The sequence below is a fragment of the Engraulis encrasicolus genome, chromosome 2 (genome assembly GCF_034702125.1).
Source record: "Engraulis encrasicolus isolate BLACKSEA-1 chromosome 2, IST_EnEncr_1.0, whole genome shotgun sequence".
In the NCBI taxonomy this organism is placed as follows: Eukaryota; Metazoa; Chordata; class Actinopteri; order Clupeiformes; family Engraulidae; genus Engraulis; species Engraulis encrasicolus.
In genome coordinates, this window is record NC_085858.1 from 1,071,073 (window position 1) to 1,084,279 (window position 13,207).

A 13,207-nucleotide genomic window follows, 5' to 3' on the forward strand; every position below is an offset into this window, starting at 1 on the left:
AATTGGTGTTTTCTGCCCCCCATTCCCCACACCCCCCGTCGTGGTTTTGTTTGGTTATTTGGCTTTTCTGTTATTTCATTACACCACTGAAGTGATTCACTTGATTCATCCTGCCGCGCACCTCATCTGTCACAGGATGAATTGCTGACAATGAGGGGAATATTTTCACCTCGTCAACTGTCAGTCAAATGTCAAATCTGTGCAGAGATGTGGTGAGACAGACATCTTGTCAAGTTCTCGTAGAGGTCCCTGACTCAGCCGACAGGCCGTCTCAGTGCCCTGTGCCTCTCTATTCACCTCTTCCTAACTACCACACAGGGCCGGAATAATGCACAGGCTAGATATGGCTGCAGCCTAGGAGCTCCCATCAGCCAGGTACCCCCTGATTGGTCAAAAGGGGGAAGACAATTTTGCTGAATTGCAGATGTGAAAAAGGTATCCCCTGTTAATACTTAATTTATAGCCAGTGGTGTAGTCTACGTAGAACGCGGGTATACGGAGTATACCCACTTCTAAATTTCAGGGATTTTAGTATACCCACTTAAAATTGATTGATCCATTGCTTTGAATTGCACAAATATATACAGTATACCCACTTCAAAGAAATCTCAAATATACAGTATACCCACCATAAAAAAGTAGACTACACCACTGTTTATAGCTTACACACACACACACACACACACACACACACACACACATTGTGTCAGGCAGACCTAACATTCTGGACTTTCACATCCTCAACTCCATTCTATTCTCTCTCTCTTTACCAAATGTCGCCACCTACAGTCTGTAACCTGCTGTAGCCTGCTGAACAGACCTTACTAATCTATTTCTTCGATTACATCATTGTATAGATTGGTACTGTCTGTCAACTAACAACACAGCGGAAACTGGGAGCGGTTGGCAGCCAAATCAAGCTAACGTTAGTGTCTGTAGCTGGTTTTTCCATAACCCTAGCCCACAATGGAGCTGTGTGAAATACTCTATAACAAGGCTGAATATATAGAAACGGTAAGCGGGCTGCCATAGTCAGCATGTTTTCCACATCTCTGCGTTCGCTGGCAAGAAAGATGTGCTAGCTAACCTACTAGCGTTCTTTTTATCATTGCGAGCTTGTGAACTAGTGCTAGCCAGATTTGTTTGCTGCAGACTATGACAATTTAGAGCAAGGCTTATATTGAGTTGCCGGCCCTACAATGGACTCCTCTTTAGACCTGGAGTTTATTTACCTCTAAACGGAATATTACCATTCAAGTGGCTGGATTTTGATAATCATATGGGTTGCAGTCACATGCAAGTTAATTTCAGCTACCACTGACAGTAGCCTACTTTGTTTACTTGGTATTCGGGTACCCTATATCTATGCATGTATTTATCTGGTATATCTCCATGCATGGTCACCAGGACCGTATAACTAGACACTGTGGTGCCTCCGGGCACTACACCTCACAGATGCCCCCTTTATGAACAATATTTCTAAAGTGTGTGTCATGTAAACTTAGTATCCGCTACCCTGGCTGTATATGGTTGGTGCCCCTGGGCACTGTGCCACTGGCCCAGCCTTTATGGATAATCCGGCCACTAACGTGTAATTTGGAAAATCTGCAGGCATCTGGGAACAAGGTCAGCAGGCAATCGGTACTCTGCGGCAGTCAAAACATCGTGTTGAATGGAAAAGTGAGTATTGGTCTGCTATGGGGGCATTTTAATCTCAGTTTCAATATTAGAGTGTGGATCCTGGACATGTTTAAGAATGGCGTGAAATAGGATTGCAACTGACTTTAATGCACGTTTTTCATAGACCATTGTAATGAACGACTGCATCATCAGAGGGGATCTTGCTAATGTCAGAGTTGGCCGACATTGTGTCATCAAGAGTCGGAGTGTAATTCGTCCACCATTTAAAAAGTTCAGTAAAGGGTAAGCAGAATTTTCTCATCTCAAAGCCAGAACAGCCTACATGGTCCTTTGTGAAATAATAGTTCCATGGATGTGGCAGGGTTACTTGTAAATCTAATTTTACCTCGCACTAATTCTGTGCCCTTATCATCAAACTGTGTTCAGAGTTGCCTTCTTCCCATTGCACATCGGGGATCATGTATTCATTGAGGAGGACTGTGTAGTCAACGCAGCTCAGATTGGATCATATGTCCACATCGGAAAGAACTGTGTCATTGTGAGTACACATTTACGGCAAATTATGGACTTTTTTTTGCACACGGACGACTTTGAAGTAGATTGACTCTTTTGACTTGCAATACTGTTTTCAGGGTCGCCGGTGTGTCCTGAAGGATTGCTGTAAAATTCTGGATAACACCGTACTACCACCCGAGACTGTGGTTCCTCCCTTCACAGTGTTCTCTGGTTGTCCAGGTAAGTGATATGCACTTTCATCGGCTACTTTATTACTTGCACCTCCTTACTGGGTTGGACCCCCTTCTGACTTCAGATACTCAGGTAGACCATGGTGTTGCAACAATGCTCAAATGGTACTAAGGGGCCCGAATTATGCCTAAAATGTCCCCACACCACCAGCCTGAACCAAAGTAGTAAATGGTAAATTGACTGCATTTATATACAGTAGCACTTTTTTTCAAAGCACTTTACATTTATGCCTCTCATTCACCAGTCCTTGGGTATCTTGAACGGCGCTTAAAATAAAAAATATTATTATTATTCACACACTGGTGGCCGTGGCTTCCACGCAGGGTACCACCCTGCCACCGGGAGAAATTTGGGGTTAAGTGTCATAGCCTGATTATGATCGACTTTCAAATCTCGGTTTGCTAATTATTGTTTGCTTCCCAACAAAGTGGGAGGAGTTCCCGTATTTGCGGGAACTCAGAAAGTACTTGCATTGCGTCTTGACCTGACTGGTAGTCACTAGGAGGGCACGGCCTGGCTATAAGTGTCATGCTCACGGACACATTGATGGGAGTCAGACAGAGCGGGGCTTGAACCTGTAACCTTCTGGTTGCCGAACAGGCTCCTCTACCAACTTAGCCACCGCCGCCCGTTATCCATACTTCCATGTTTCTACTAATAGTAGCCTCAGTTTCCTGTTCTTAGCTGACAGGAGTGGCACCTGGGGCTGTCTTCTGCTGCTGTAGCCCATCTGCCTCCAGGTCCGATATGCTGTGCGTCGTTCAGAGATGCTTTTCTGCATACCTGGGTTGTAAACCAGTAGTTATTTGAGTTACTGTTACCTTTCTATTAGCTTGCACAGGTCAGGCCATTCTTCTTTGACCTCTGACATCAATAGGGCCGCTTACATCGGTGTCCCAGCCCCGGGCTGGCCTGGACCAAAAGGTGCATGAGGCATTTTCAGCCACAGAAATGCCCCTCACTGGATATTTTCTTTTTGTGGGACTATTCTCTGTAAACTCAAGAGATGGCTGCTCGTGAATATCTCTGTAGATCAGCAGTTTCTGAAATACTCAGATCAGCCTGTCTGGCATCAACAACCATGCCACATTTAAAGTCACTTAAACATGCCTATGTGATTGGCTTATTAGAAATGTGTGTCAATGAGCAGTTGGACCGGCATGCCTTAAAAAAGTGGATGGTGAGTGTATGCACTGTTTACATCTGCCTTGCCCTCTTTTCACAGGCCTGTTTTCCAGTGAGCTCCCAGAATGCACACAGGAGTTGATGATTGACGTCACAAAGAGCTACTACCAGAAGTTCCTCCCTCTCAGCCAGATCTAACACTCCCCAGCCAAACTATCTTGGACCAAAATCAATTACTGAAAGACACCCATTTTCACCAAGGCTCTCCAAGCTCAGCATATAGCCAAAAAAGAGTAGAGTAAGATGATTCAAGCCTGTGCATTTCCTGGATCCATGTGATGTCATGTGAATGCCCCCTTAGGAGACCTGCTGTTAGGAGACCTTTGGAGGCATTAGGTTGAGAATAAATGGAGTTCCCTTGGCACTGTAGATGGTGGTTGCGCACATCTTATGCAAGCCGTCACCAAATGCCACAGAAGGAGTAGAAGGAGGGGACAACGCCCCTTTAGAAGACCGAAATTGAGTTTGAATCATCTTACGCTACTCAGAAAATCTTTGGTGTAGTCTGAGCAGCAAATAGAAGAGGGACAAGAAGAATGGATGGACATATGGTGGCTCTTTCTGAATGTGGGTCCAAACAATTGATAGGACTAGGAATGCATCTCAAGGTGGTGCATACTTACCGACCTGCTCATCATACTTTGTAAATGCTCTAGTCCTTGGCCATGAATTAAAGGCTGACAGTCCTTAACTGTGTGATGTATCCCTGTCAGCTGCACTCATCAAAGTTAAATGGTTCGCAACAATCACTTCAAACGAAACAAAAAAAGTTTAAGACACCTGTGATTGACAAGGAGTTTTCACATTGAACCCACACTGTATTATGTTGTCATTGTTCCAATGCGATTTATTTTTCCTGCCTGTGCCTCCTCCACAGATGTTGGTAGCTGTGTCGAATGCCCTTTGGGGTGGTGGAAACTAATCACAAGACAGAAGCCATGTCACATGCTGTAGTGTGTCACATGGTGACCAGTTTAGTTTGCTCTCTCTTGGCCTGTTATTTATTGTTTGTTTCACTGTCTTGCATTTGCAACACTAAATACTAAAAATAATAAGAATGGTTGCTAATAAATGCATTTATATTATCTCAATTATGTCATTGTTTAATATGTATATATTACACATTATACACTCTTACACCAAAAAATGCATGTTTTGTAGTTTTGGAAATTAGATCGCATCAAATTGATGTAGTTTCTGAAGACGATCTCAGTTTTTCAAATGGACGTATGACTGTTCTACAGAAGACCATAAAAGGGGGCTTGCCATAGTCTGGGAACCCTTTTCAAAATAGTTACGGATTTATAGCCATCAAGTCAAACAAGTTATAATGTGTTCTGCCTTGGATAGTGCCGACATAGGGCACTATGAAATAACCCTCCACTGACCTCAAACTAGGATCATCCATACTATGAATGGGGAGAAAGGTGCACAAAGTTATCAGAAAGGTCTGGAAGAAGTGTTTCCACAGCCATAGGAATGGAACGCCATAGGTGGTTCTTGTGAAAGGAAAATGTGGTTTGTTGAATACATGTTGAAAAGGCATGGGGGATGAAGAATGATTACAGGCAAGCTACAGCACACCACAGAACTACAAGAATATCGAGCTGCCTATAGTGCAATTCTACCTGGTTCCTTCTGCGTAGTCTTCAGATGGAAAAAGCTCATTGGATGGGTGATGCATGAAAAGGCTTTCGTGTGTATTCATCAGTTGCATGACTATTAAAAAGCACACCTGGATATGCTGAAAGCATTTTTGGAAAATCATGCTGTATGGTTAGATGAGACTGGCATACGGTTTGACCATAACAATAGGGAGGTGTGCATGGCTAAAACAACACAGTCAGTGCACTCACTGTATAAAATTTGGTCCTGTAATGGGTCTGTGCGGCGATGGTACTATAAACATTTTTAATGTTGAGGGCTCACATTTTTGAAACATCAGATTTTTCAAATGGATTTTCAAGAGTCATCCACAAATTTAACCTTCGAGTTGGCCCACGATTGAATTCCATTGATCAACATTCATAAAGGAGTAGGATTTTATGCAAAAGCACAAGTGCAATGTTTTGAAATGGCCACAACAATCTTTAAATAGTTTAAAATGTATGAACTGATTGAAGCAAGCTGTTTCATATGCAAAACAGGCAAGTATCCTGGCTGAAACGGAGGGGTTTTGGATAGAGTAGTTGGCAACTATTCAAACTACCAGATCTGACAGGCCATTATATCAGCCAAGGTAAGCTCCACTTAATATTAATGGAATACTTTCTTTGAGATGCTCATAGTTATGCACATGCATATTTTTTGTTGAAATAAAACTATTGTCTCTATTCGACCTATTCAAATAATTCCACTGCTGTTTTTCACCCCCTAGGCCATGCTTTAACATGATAAAACCATGCTGCTGCCTCAAAAGCTAAAACAAATACAGGTACTAACCATATAATTACTGTAGAATATCATGGAAAAGTTTAGGCCTATTTATTTCCATAATCAATAATGTTTACCTCTCAGTGATTGTAGATGCATTGCCCACATTTTTAACTATTCAAATCATTCATGAATTAATTTGTTTATTTTTACAGAAGTATTTTGGCCTTCCAGTTCCAAAAAACATGAATTGAGGAATTCACATTATTAGAATATTGTAATAAAAGCACCATTTTCTTAAGAGAAAAAAAAATAGATTCAGGTCACATTAAATCAGTTGAAATTTGGTCCTTTCTATATAACATGTCAATGTTCAATACTTGGTTTTATATTTGGACTGTCTTTGTCTTAATCACTGCCATTGACTTCAATGTTAAACGCATCAGGGCAGAGGCATTGCATGGGAGTTATGGAAGGCCAGGTATCCTTGATCAGCCTGATCTCCAAAAATGTTTTGCTCCTGGACACGGATGTTAAGGACACGAAATCCGTGTCCAGGAGCACGGATTTTGCCAAAATTCCGTGCTCCTGGACACGGAATTGTTTTCCGTGCTCCTGGACACAGAATTGTTTTCCGTGATGGGCACACGGAAGTGCTTTCTATAGGCTATTACCACAGCACTGTGTAACTCTATCATTAGAAAATACATACCAAATGCTAATCCTAAACAAAATAATGCTATAGCAATTTAAGTTGTGCCCTGACCAAAACATTCCCTAACCTTAACCTGTCATTAAAGACATATTTCTGAGAGCCCAAGGGGGATTCCTGGGGACTTTTGATTCCTAAAGGTATTCTAAACATATCCTGACATTTTCAGCTTGTTACTAATTTGTTCAATCCACCCACTGAATTGTAATTGCGCTAACACATGAAAAATCATCAATTTTGGACCCCATCTGGGCCACCATATTGAATTTCTCAGAGATGCCAAGTTTAGGCTAGTGACAATGGGCCCAAAAAGGCCTTCGTTTTCGAGATACCCCAACCGGAGGTAGAACAAAACCCAATAATGTTTTTCCTCATCTCTAGGGTGTCCCATACATGAAAATGATTCTTGGCCAAAGTGATTTTAATGCTAAGCCTCAAAATTTTACACATTTTCATTTGCACCTCCAAACAAAAAAAGCACCCAAAATGTGACCTCTCCGTATGGGAGTAGATATACAAAAAATCATGCAGAAAATTGCCAGAAGCTCTGAGAGCTTTGAGAATTGGTATGCTTGTGCCCAGGGGCTACCTGCACCAGATAGAAGTGGTTGAATTTGACCATCTTGATGTATGAAGGAGATATAGGCATTTAATCACACACCTAAAATAGGCGGAAAATGAAAAAAAGTGATATTTATACAGAATGTCATCATTTACATTGTAATTGCTTTGTCAGGGAATGTCATATGCACACATATGATATCTTGATGGAAAGGTGAGATTGTTCTGAATCCAGCAATACCTCATATGTATATATTGTCAGAATATTAAAGATGGCATATCGTTCAATGTATGAGGTGCCCAGAATGAAAAAAAATCGAAAAGGAGTTACAGGACCTATTTCAATACACTTCAGTGGTGACAGGAATGCTCACAATTGTATTACAGTATATTATTTCAAAAAACCTTATTATTATTGTGTGGTGCTATAGATTATGCTTGAATGAAGAATCAGATTAGTGTGAAAATATATTTTTCACTAGTGTTTATATATCATTTCTTGCACATTGTTAAGCTGGAAAATGCAGTGACTCCACCTACTTCCAATGCCTTGCAACTAGCTCATCAGAATATTGCATCACTCCTTTCAGGTAGATATGATAGAGGAAGGGGAAATAGAGTGGATGTTATTCAGTTTGTTCAGAAATCTTTTATCTTCCACGAAGTGGAGGACTCCAGTTCTTCTTCCATGAAAGAGCTAGCTTTCCTTATCAGTCTTATCAGTCAAGACACCCAATACCCCCTCTTCATTGTGCTCCCTCCCCAGCACACCACTGCATAGAAAAGGACACATACTGGCTTCAACAGTCTCATAGAACATATTAAGGAGTTTATAGCAGACAAGTATAGCCAATACTGTATTTTTTTCTAAACTGTATCTTTGGCTGACCAGTCCAGTTTGTTGTCTTGTTAGACGCTGAAATACTTAGATGTGCTTACAATCTCCACTTCATCAACCTCAATGGAGATTGGTTGCAGAGCGGGCTTAGACTTCCAAAAGTCCACCTTCTCTTAGTGTTGAGTTGTAGGTGCATTACACCACTGCAAAGCCCTGTACTCCTGTATTCCCTCCTGCCTTAATACAGCCTACAATTGTATTATCATCCAAGAATGTCTGCATGTGGTATGTGCCTGTGTTGTAAATATGTTAAGTCCGATGTGTACAAAGTGAACAGGAGAGGAGGGAGCACAGTTCCCCAGGCTGCTTTAGTACCACATACTGCAGTGTCCAAGAGGCAATCTTTCAGTTTGACCAACTGTGGCCACTCTGTTAGGTAGTCCCTGATCAAGTGCACAAGGAGGGCATCCAAACCCAGGAGCCTCTCTCCCAATGGAGGGTTGGATGTTGTAGAAAGCGCTGGAAAAGTAAAGGAACATGACTATATGTCCTGTGCAATAGGTATGTAATGGCATCATCCACTCCAACTTTCTCCTGGTATGAAAACTGTACTAAATCCAGTGCATGACATACTGCAGTCTAAGTGTATGTAACAGCATTGTCTTCATGCACATGTGTGAAGGGAGGGCCTCTCGGTTTAAGTCATTTATCTCTTTTGGATGTGGCTTTTTGGGGACCGGGATAAGGCATAATGTGTTCAGAGTTGGTGCCTTACTAAGATGTACACTCGGGCTGAATAAATATTCCAGCAGCTAAGCCACTTCAGCGCCACAGGTCTTTAGCAGTCTTGGAGATGTCCTATCCAGTTAATGGGCTTTAACCAGGTCTGCTGTGATTATAGAGAGGAGGGAGGGAGGAGGGGTTGTGATAGTCTGATAAATGAAGACTGCTCCTGGAAGGAGCAATGATTTATGTTTACCTACAAATGGTATGTGTATTACCAAAGCCTGACAGCAGGAAGCAAAGGCCTTTTATTTCATGAGCCTACTGAAATAAACAGGGAGGGGAATAGCAAACATATTCAGTGAATTCAAAAGTTCATAGATCCATGCACAGCTTCTTCATTAGGTTCACTCAGGCATTACCTGACATCACTCAGGTGTGGCTTAATACCATCATGTAGGAGCGGGAAAGGATCTGCACACTGCTTGCAAAAGACTTCATTTGGAGCAACGTTTCGATCATAGATCTAAAGAAGTTTTTTGATTTGGCACCTGCTGATGCTTTTCTGCTGGATGTGCACTACACTCTTAATACCATCCTGTCACATGTTAGTGAATTGAATTCAGTGAATTATTTGTTTCATAGTTTTTTTTTAAAATTGATTTACCCACTTTCTGCCATTAAATGTTAGTGAAGTCATAAAGCACCATATCTGTAGCCTACTGGTGACATTTCACTTAACTTATCCATGTCATCTGATGACTATATGGCTGGATTGACCAAGTAAAGAACTATGATGTCTCACACTTTTCTTCATCCGGTAGCAGATCGTTTTATTTTTTACAATATCATTTTGGCAAATCATTTTTGGCAAATAGGCGGAAAGGTAAGGCTAGGGTATGTTTGTTAAACTAAGGGAAATAACAGTGTGTCAAATACAGTAGACTTCAATCCAGCAACCACATCATATTCTATAGCTAAGCAAATTGTTTGGCTGGACCTGGAAGAAAGGGCTAACCAAAGTGCAAGTCAGAAGAGTAATGACGTTATCTATCCTGGTCCATTTGTTAAATGTAGACTTAATACAATTCATTGGGAACAAGGCATCGGAGGTAGACCACACTGGGCATTACTTTAATGTACCATGGTCAAGACCCCTCAACTCAAATCCTCTCAGGGGTACCAGGGTTCTGTGCTATAGGCCCCCTGTCTTTGCCATCTTTATCTCATCTCACTGGGCAATGTTGTCCACTCACCCTGCTCCCTGCTATGTTGAGGATAAACACCTGTCTGTCCAGCGAGATAACTCCATAGTTTCTGCGTGTACACTACAAACGTTTCAGAACATCTCTTTCACCTCTAGATGTAATTACCTTTGTACCATTTCAAGCTATGCATTCAATGTCTACAACTTGAATTACAATAAATAGCTGGGACAATTAGGGTGTTATAATGCTCTAATGCATTGTCTTGGTTCCGCCTTTTTGCAATGTCTATGTGTCTATCTGCCTGTCTCTCAGACCTGGCCACATGGATGAAGCAACACCACCATCATCTGCCATTATATCAAGCAAGACATGAGGTCAACCACTGTTACCCCAGAAAATGCTACATAAACCTGGGTGTTATTATTTATGACTGCCCATCATTTCTGAAAACACCGCTTACTGATGCTCTTTTGCACTGTTCAATATACAGAAAATCAGACTGTACCTGACCCAATATGCCACTCAGGTTCTCTATCTTGAGTGCAATTCTCTCCTGGAAGGAACTGTTTCATTTTATCAGAGGCTGCACTAAAACGTAATGTTGCTTCGCAATACTGTAACACCAACAGTCTGGCCTTGGCCTCTGACAAGGTAATCCCAATGGTCTGACAAGTTACCAGCTGATACAAGAGTTTGGTCATCCCCCTCAACTTTTAAGAAGCTGAAAACACACATATCACACATATCATACACATATCTTCTAGGAGTATTTATCTTCATGCTCAACTTTTATAACCCTATATACAGTATAAGCCTGCACTCTGTATTTTCCACACACACTGAATGTAGCCATTGGATAAAAGAGTCAGGGAAATGTAATGAACTTAAATTCCCTATACTGACCAGATCTAGACAGGGTGAGATGGCATTTAGTCATTATGCAAAATGCTGGAACCAGCTTCCTGTCCAAATTAGAACTGCCCCGGTAGTATCTTATTTTAAAAAGAAATGTGAAAAGGTTTATTCTCATCTGCCTTAAGTGATACAGTACAGTACACAATGCATTCTTTCTTCTCTTTTCTCTTTCTCTAATCGTTAGGACATTGAATGGCAATTTTGTATCATGATGTACTTTGATTGATTGATCGATTTTATTGATTTAGGTTTATCAATGCCATTACGATACCTGTATACATCAGTGGTATGTTGGTGCAGTGTATCTGGTACGCTATACTATTGTAAGGAAGTTTTAAGAACAAATATCCTTATACCAAATAGTTCCCTCACTGTGTTGTATTGGTTGATAATATTATACTTAAATATATACTAGGCTTCAGAGCACCACTACGGTTAATTAATGAATCAGCCTTTGAACTTTTATATCTATGGAATGGACTGGTTCGTTTTCTTTCTTTTTTGGACACATTATGTATTGAACGGTGTACCATCATCAATGTTGAGAATATATATACATATTAGGTAATGTTAGATTCAGCACAATCTCATCTTTTCCAGCTTTACAATTGCCTACAGATGCAAGAAATATATAAATATATATATATAGCTGGCTCTTTCATGGGAGAAGAACTGGAGAGCTTCACTTCGTGGAAGATAAAAGATCTCTGAACAAATTGAATAACATCCACTCTATTTGCCCTTCCTCTATCATATCTACCTGAAAGGAGTGATGCAATATTCTGATGAGCTAGTTGCAAGGCACTCGAAGTAGGTGGAGTCACTGCATTTTCCAGCTTAACAATAACTACAGGTGTGCAAGAAATTATATATATACTGTATATACATATATATACACACTAGTGATAAATATATTTTCACCCTAATCTGATTCTTCATTCAAGCATAATCTATAGCAGTGGTTCTTAACCTTTTTTTCTTAACACACCCCTTTTCCAGTGCCGAAGACAAGCCGCGCAACCCCAACACAAACTTCCACATGTGTATATGTGCTAAAAATGGTTTAAATAATGAATTACAATCATTCTTGCTTGAGACATTTATCAATACCTTAATGACTTAAAAATAGGGACCATAACATGTTATAATTTGGTCTTACTTTGACCGAACTATAACGTTTGCAAGCATAATTGTGGTCACAACCTCAACACAAACAAAATTCCGTGCACCCCCTGGAATCTCTGGCGCACCCCCAGGGGGTGCCCGCACCCCAGGTTAAGAACCACTGATCTATAGCACCACACACTAATAATAAGTTTATTTGAAGTAATATAGCCTACTGTAATACAATTGTGAGCATTCCTGTCACCACTTAAATGCATTGAAATAGGTCCTGTAACTCCCTTTCGATTTTTTTTTTATTCTGGGTACCTCATACATTGAACGATATGCCATCTTTAATATTCAGAAAATATATACATATGAGATATTGCTGGATTCAGAACAATCTCACCTTTCCATCAAGATATCTTATGTGTGCATATGACATTCACTGACAAAGCAATTACAATGTAAATGATGACATTCTGTATAAATATCACTTTTTTTCATTTTCCGCCTATTTTAGGTGTGTGATTAAATGCCTATATCTCCTTCATACATCAAGATGGTCAAATTCAACCACTTCTATCTGGTGCAGGTAGCCCCTGGGCACAAGCATACCAATTCTCAAAGCTCTCAGAGCTTCTGGCAATTTTCTGCATGATTTTTTGTATATCTACTCCCATACGGAGAAGTCACATTTTGGGTGCTTTTTTTGTTTGGAGGTGCATATGGAAATGTGTAAAATTTTTAGATTTAGCATTAAAATCACTTTGGCCAAGAATCATTTTCATGTATGGGACACCTTAGAGATGAGGAAAAACATTATTGGGTTTTGTTCTACCTCCGGTTGGGGTGTCTCCAAATTTTGAGGCCATTGTCACTAGCCTAGTTGGATTCCTCTGGATTTTTTGTATGTTGTTCCTATTATAGTTGAGTGTTAGCATACAAGATTTGGTGCTAATCCACCCACCCATTGAATAGTTATTACGTGAAAACTTTTTAAAAATATCATAAATTTTGGACGCCATCTTGAATTTCTCAGAGAGCACAAGGGGGATTCCTTGGGACTTTTAGTATGTTATTCCTGAAGGTATTCTGAACATATACTGACATTTTCAGCTCGTTACTAATTTGTTCCGGGTGAAACCCTAATACTCTTGGCCTATCTTGACATTTTTCCCCCCACATTTTTATTTTTTA

At 40.6% G+C, this 13,207-nt stretch overlaps 1 protein-coding gene across 1 annotated transcript; it reads left to right on the forward strand.

Moving 5' to 3' along the window:
* The first annotated feature begins 863 nt into the window (after positions 1-863).
* dctn5 (dynactin 5) lies at positions 864-4,664 on the forward strand. The gene is made up of 6 exons (XM_063212234.1): positions 864-1,014; positions 1,612-1,680; positions 1,805-1,923; positions 2,068-2,179; positions 2,274-2,376; positions 3,614-4,664. The coding sequence occupies exons 1-6, from the start codon at positions 967-969 to the stop codon at positions 3,709-3,711; spliced, it is 549 nt and encodes a 182-aa protein (XP_063068304.1). The 5' UTR covers positions 864-966; the 3' UTR covers positions 3,712-4,664.
* The last annotated feature ends 8,543 nt before the right edge of the window (positions 4,665-13,207 follow it).

Coding starts and splice junctions, on each gene's coding strand:
- dctn5 (XM_063212234.1), top strand. CDS start 967: ATGGAGCTGTGTGAAATACTCTATAACAAGGCTGAATATATAGAAACG. Junction 2,180..2,273: donor TCGGAAAGAACTGTGTCATT/GTGAGTACACAT, acceptor TACTGTTTTCAG/GGTCGCCGGTGTGTCCTGAA. Junction 2,377..3,613: donor AGTGTTCTCTGGTTGTCCAG/GTAAGTGATATG, acceptor CTCTTTTCACAG/GCCTGTTTTCCAGTGAGCTC.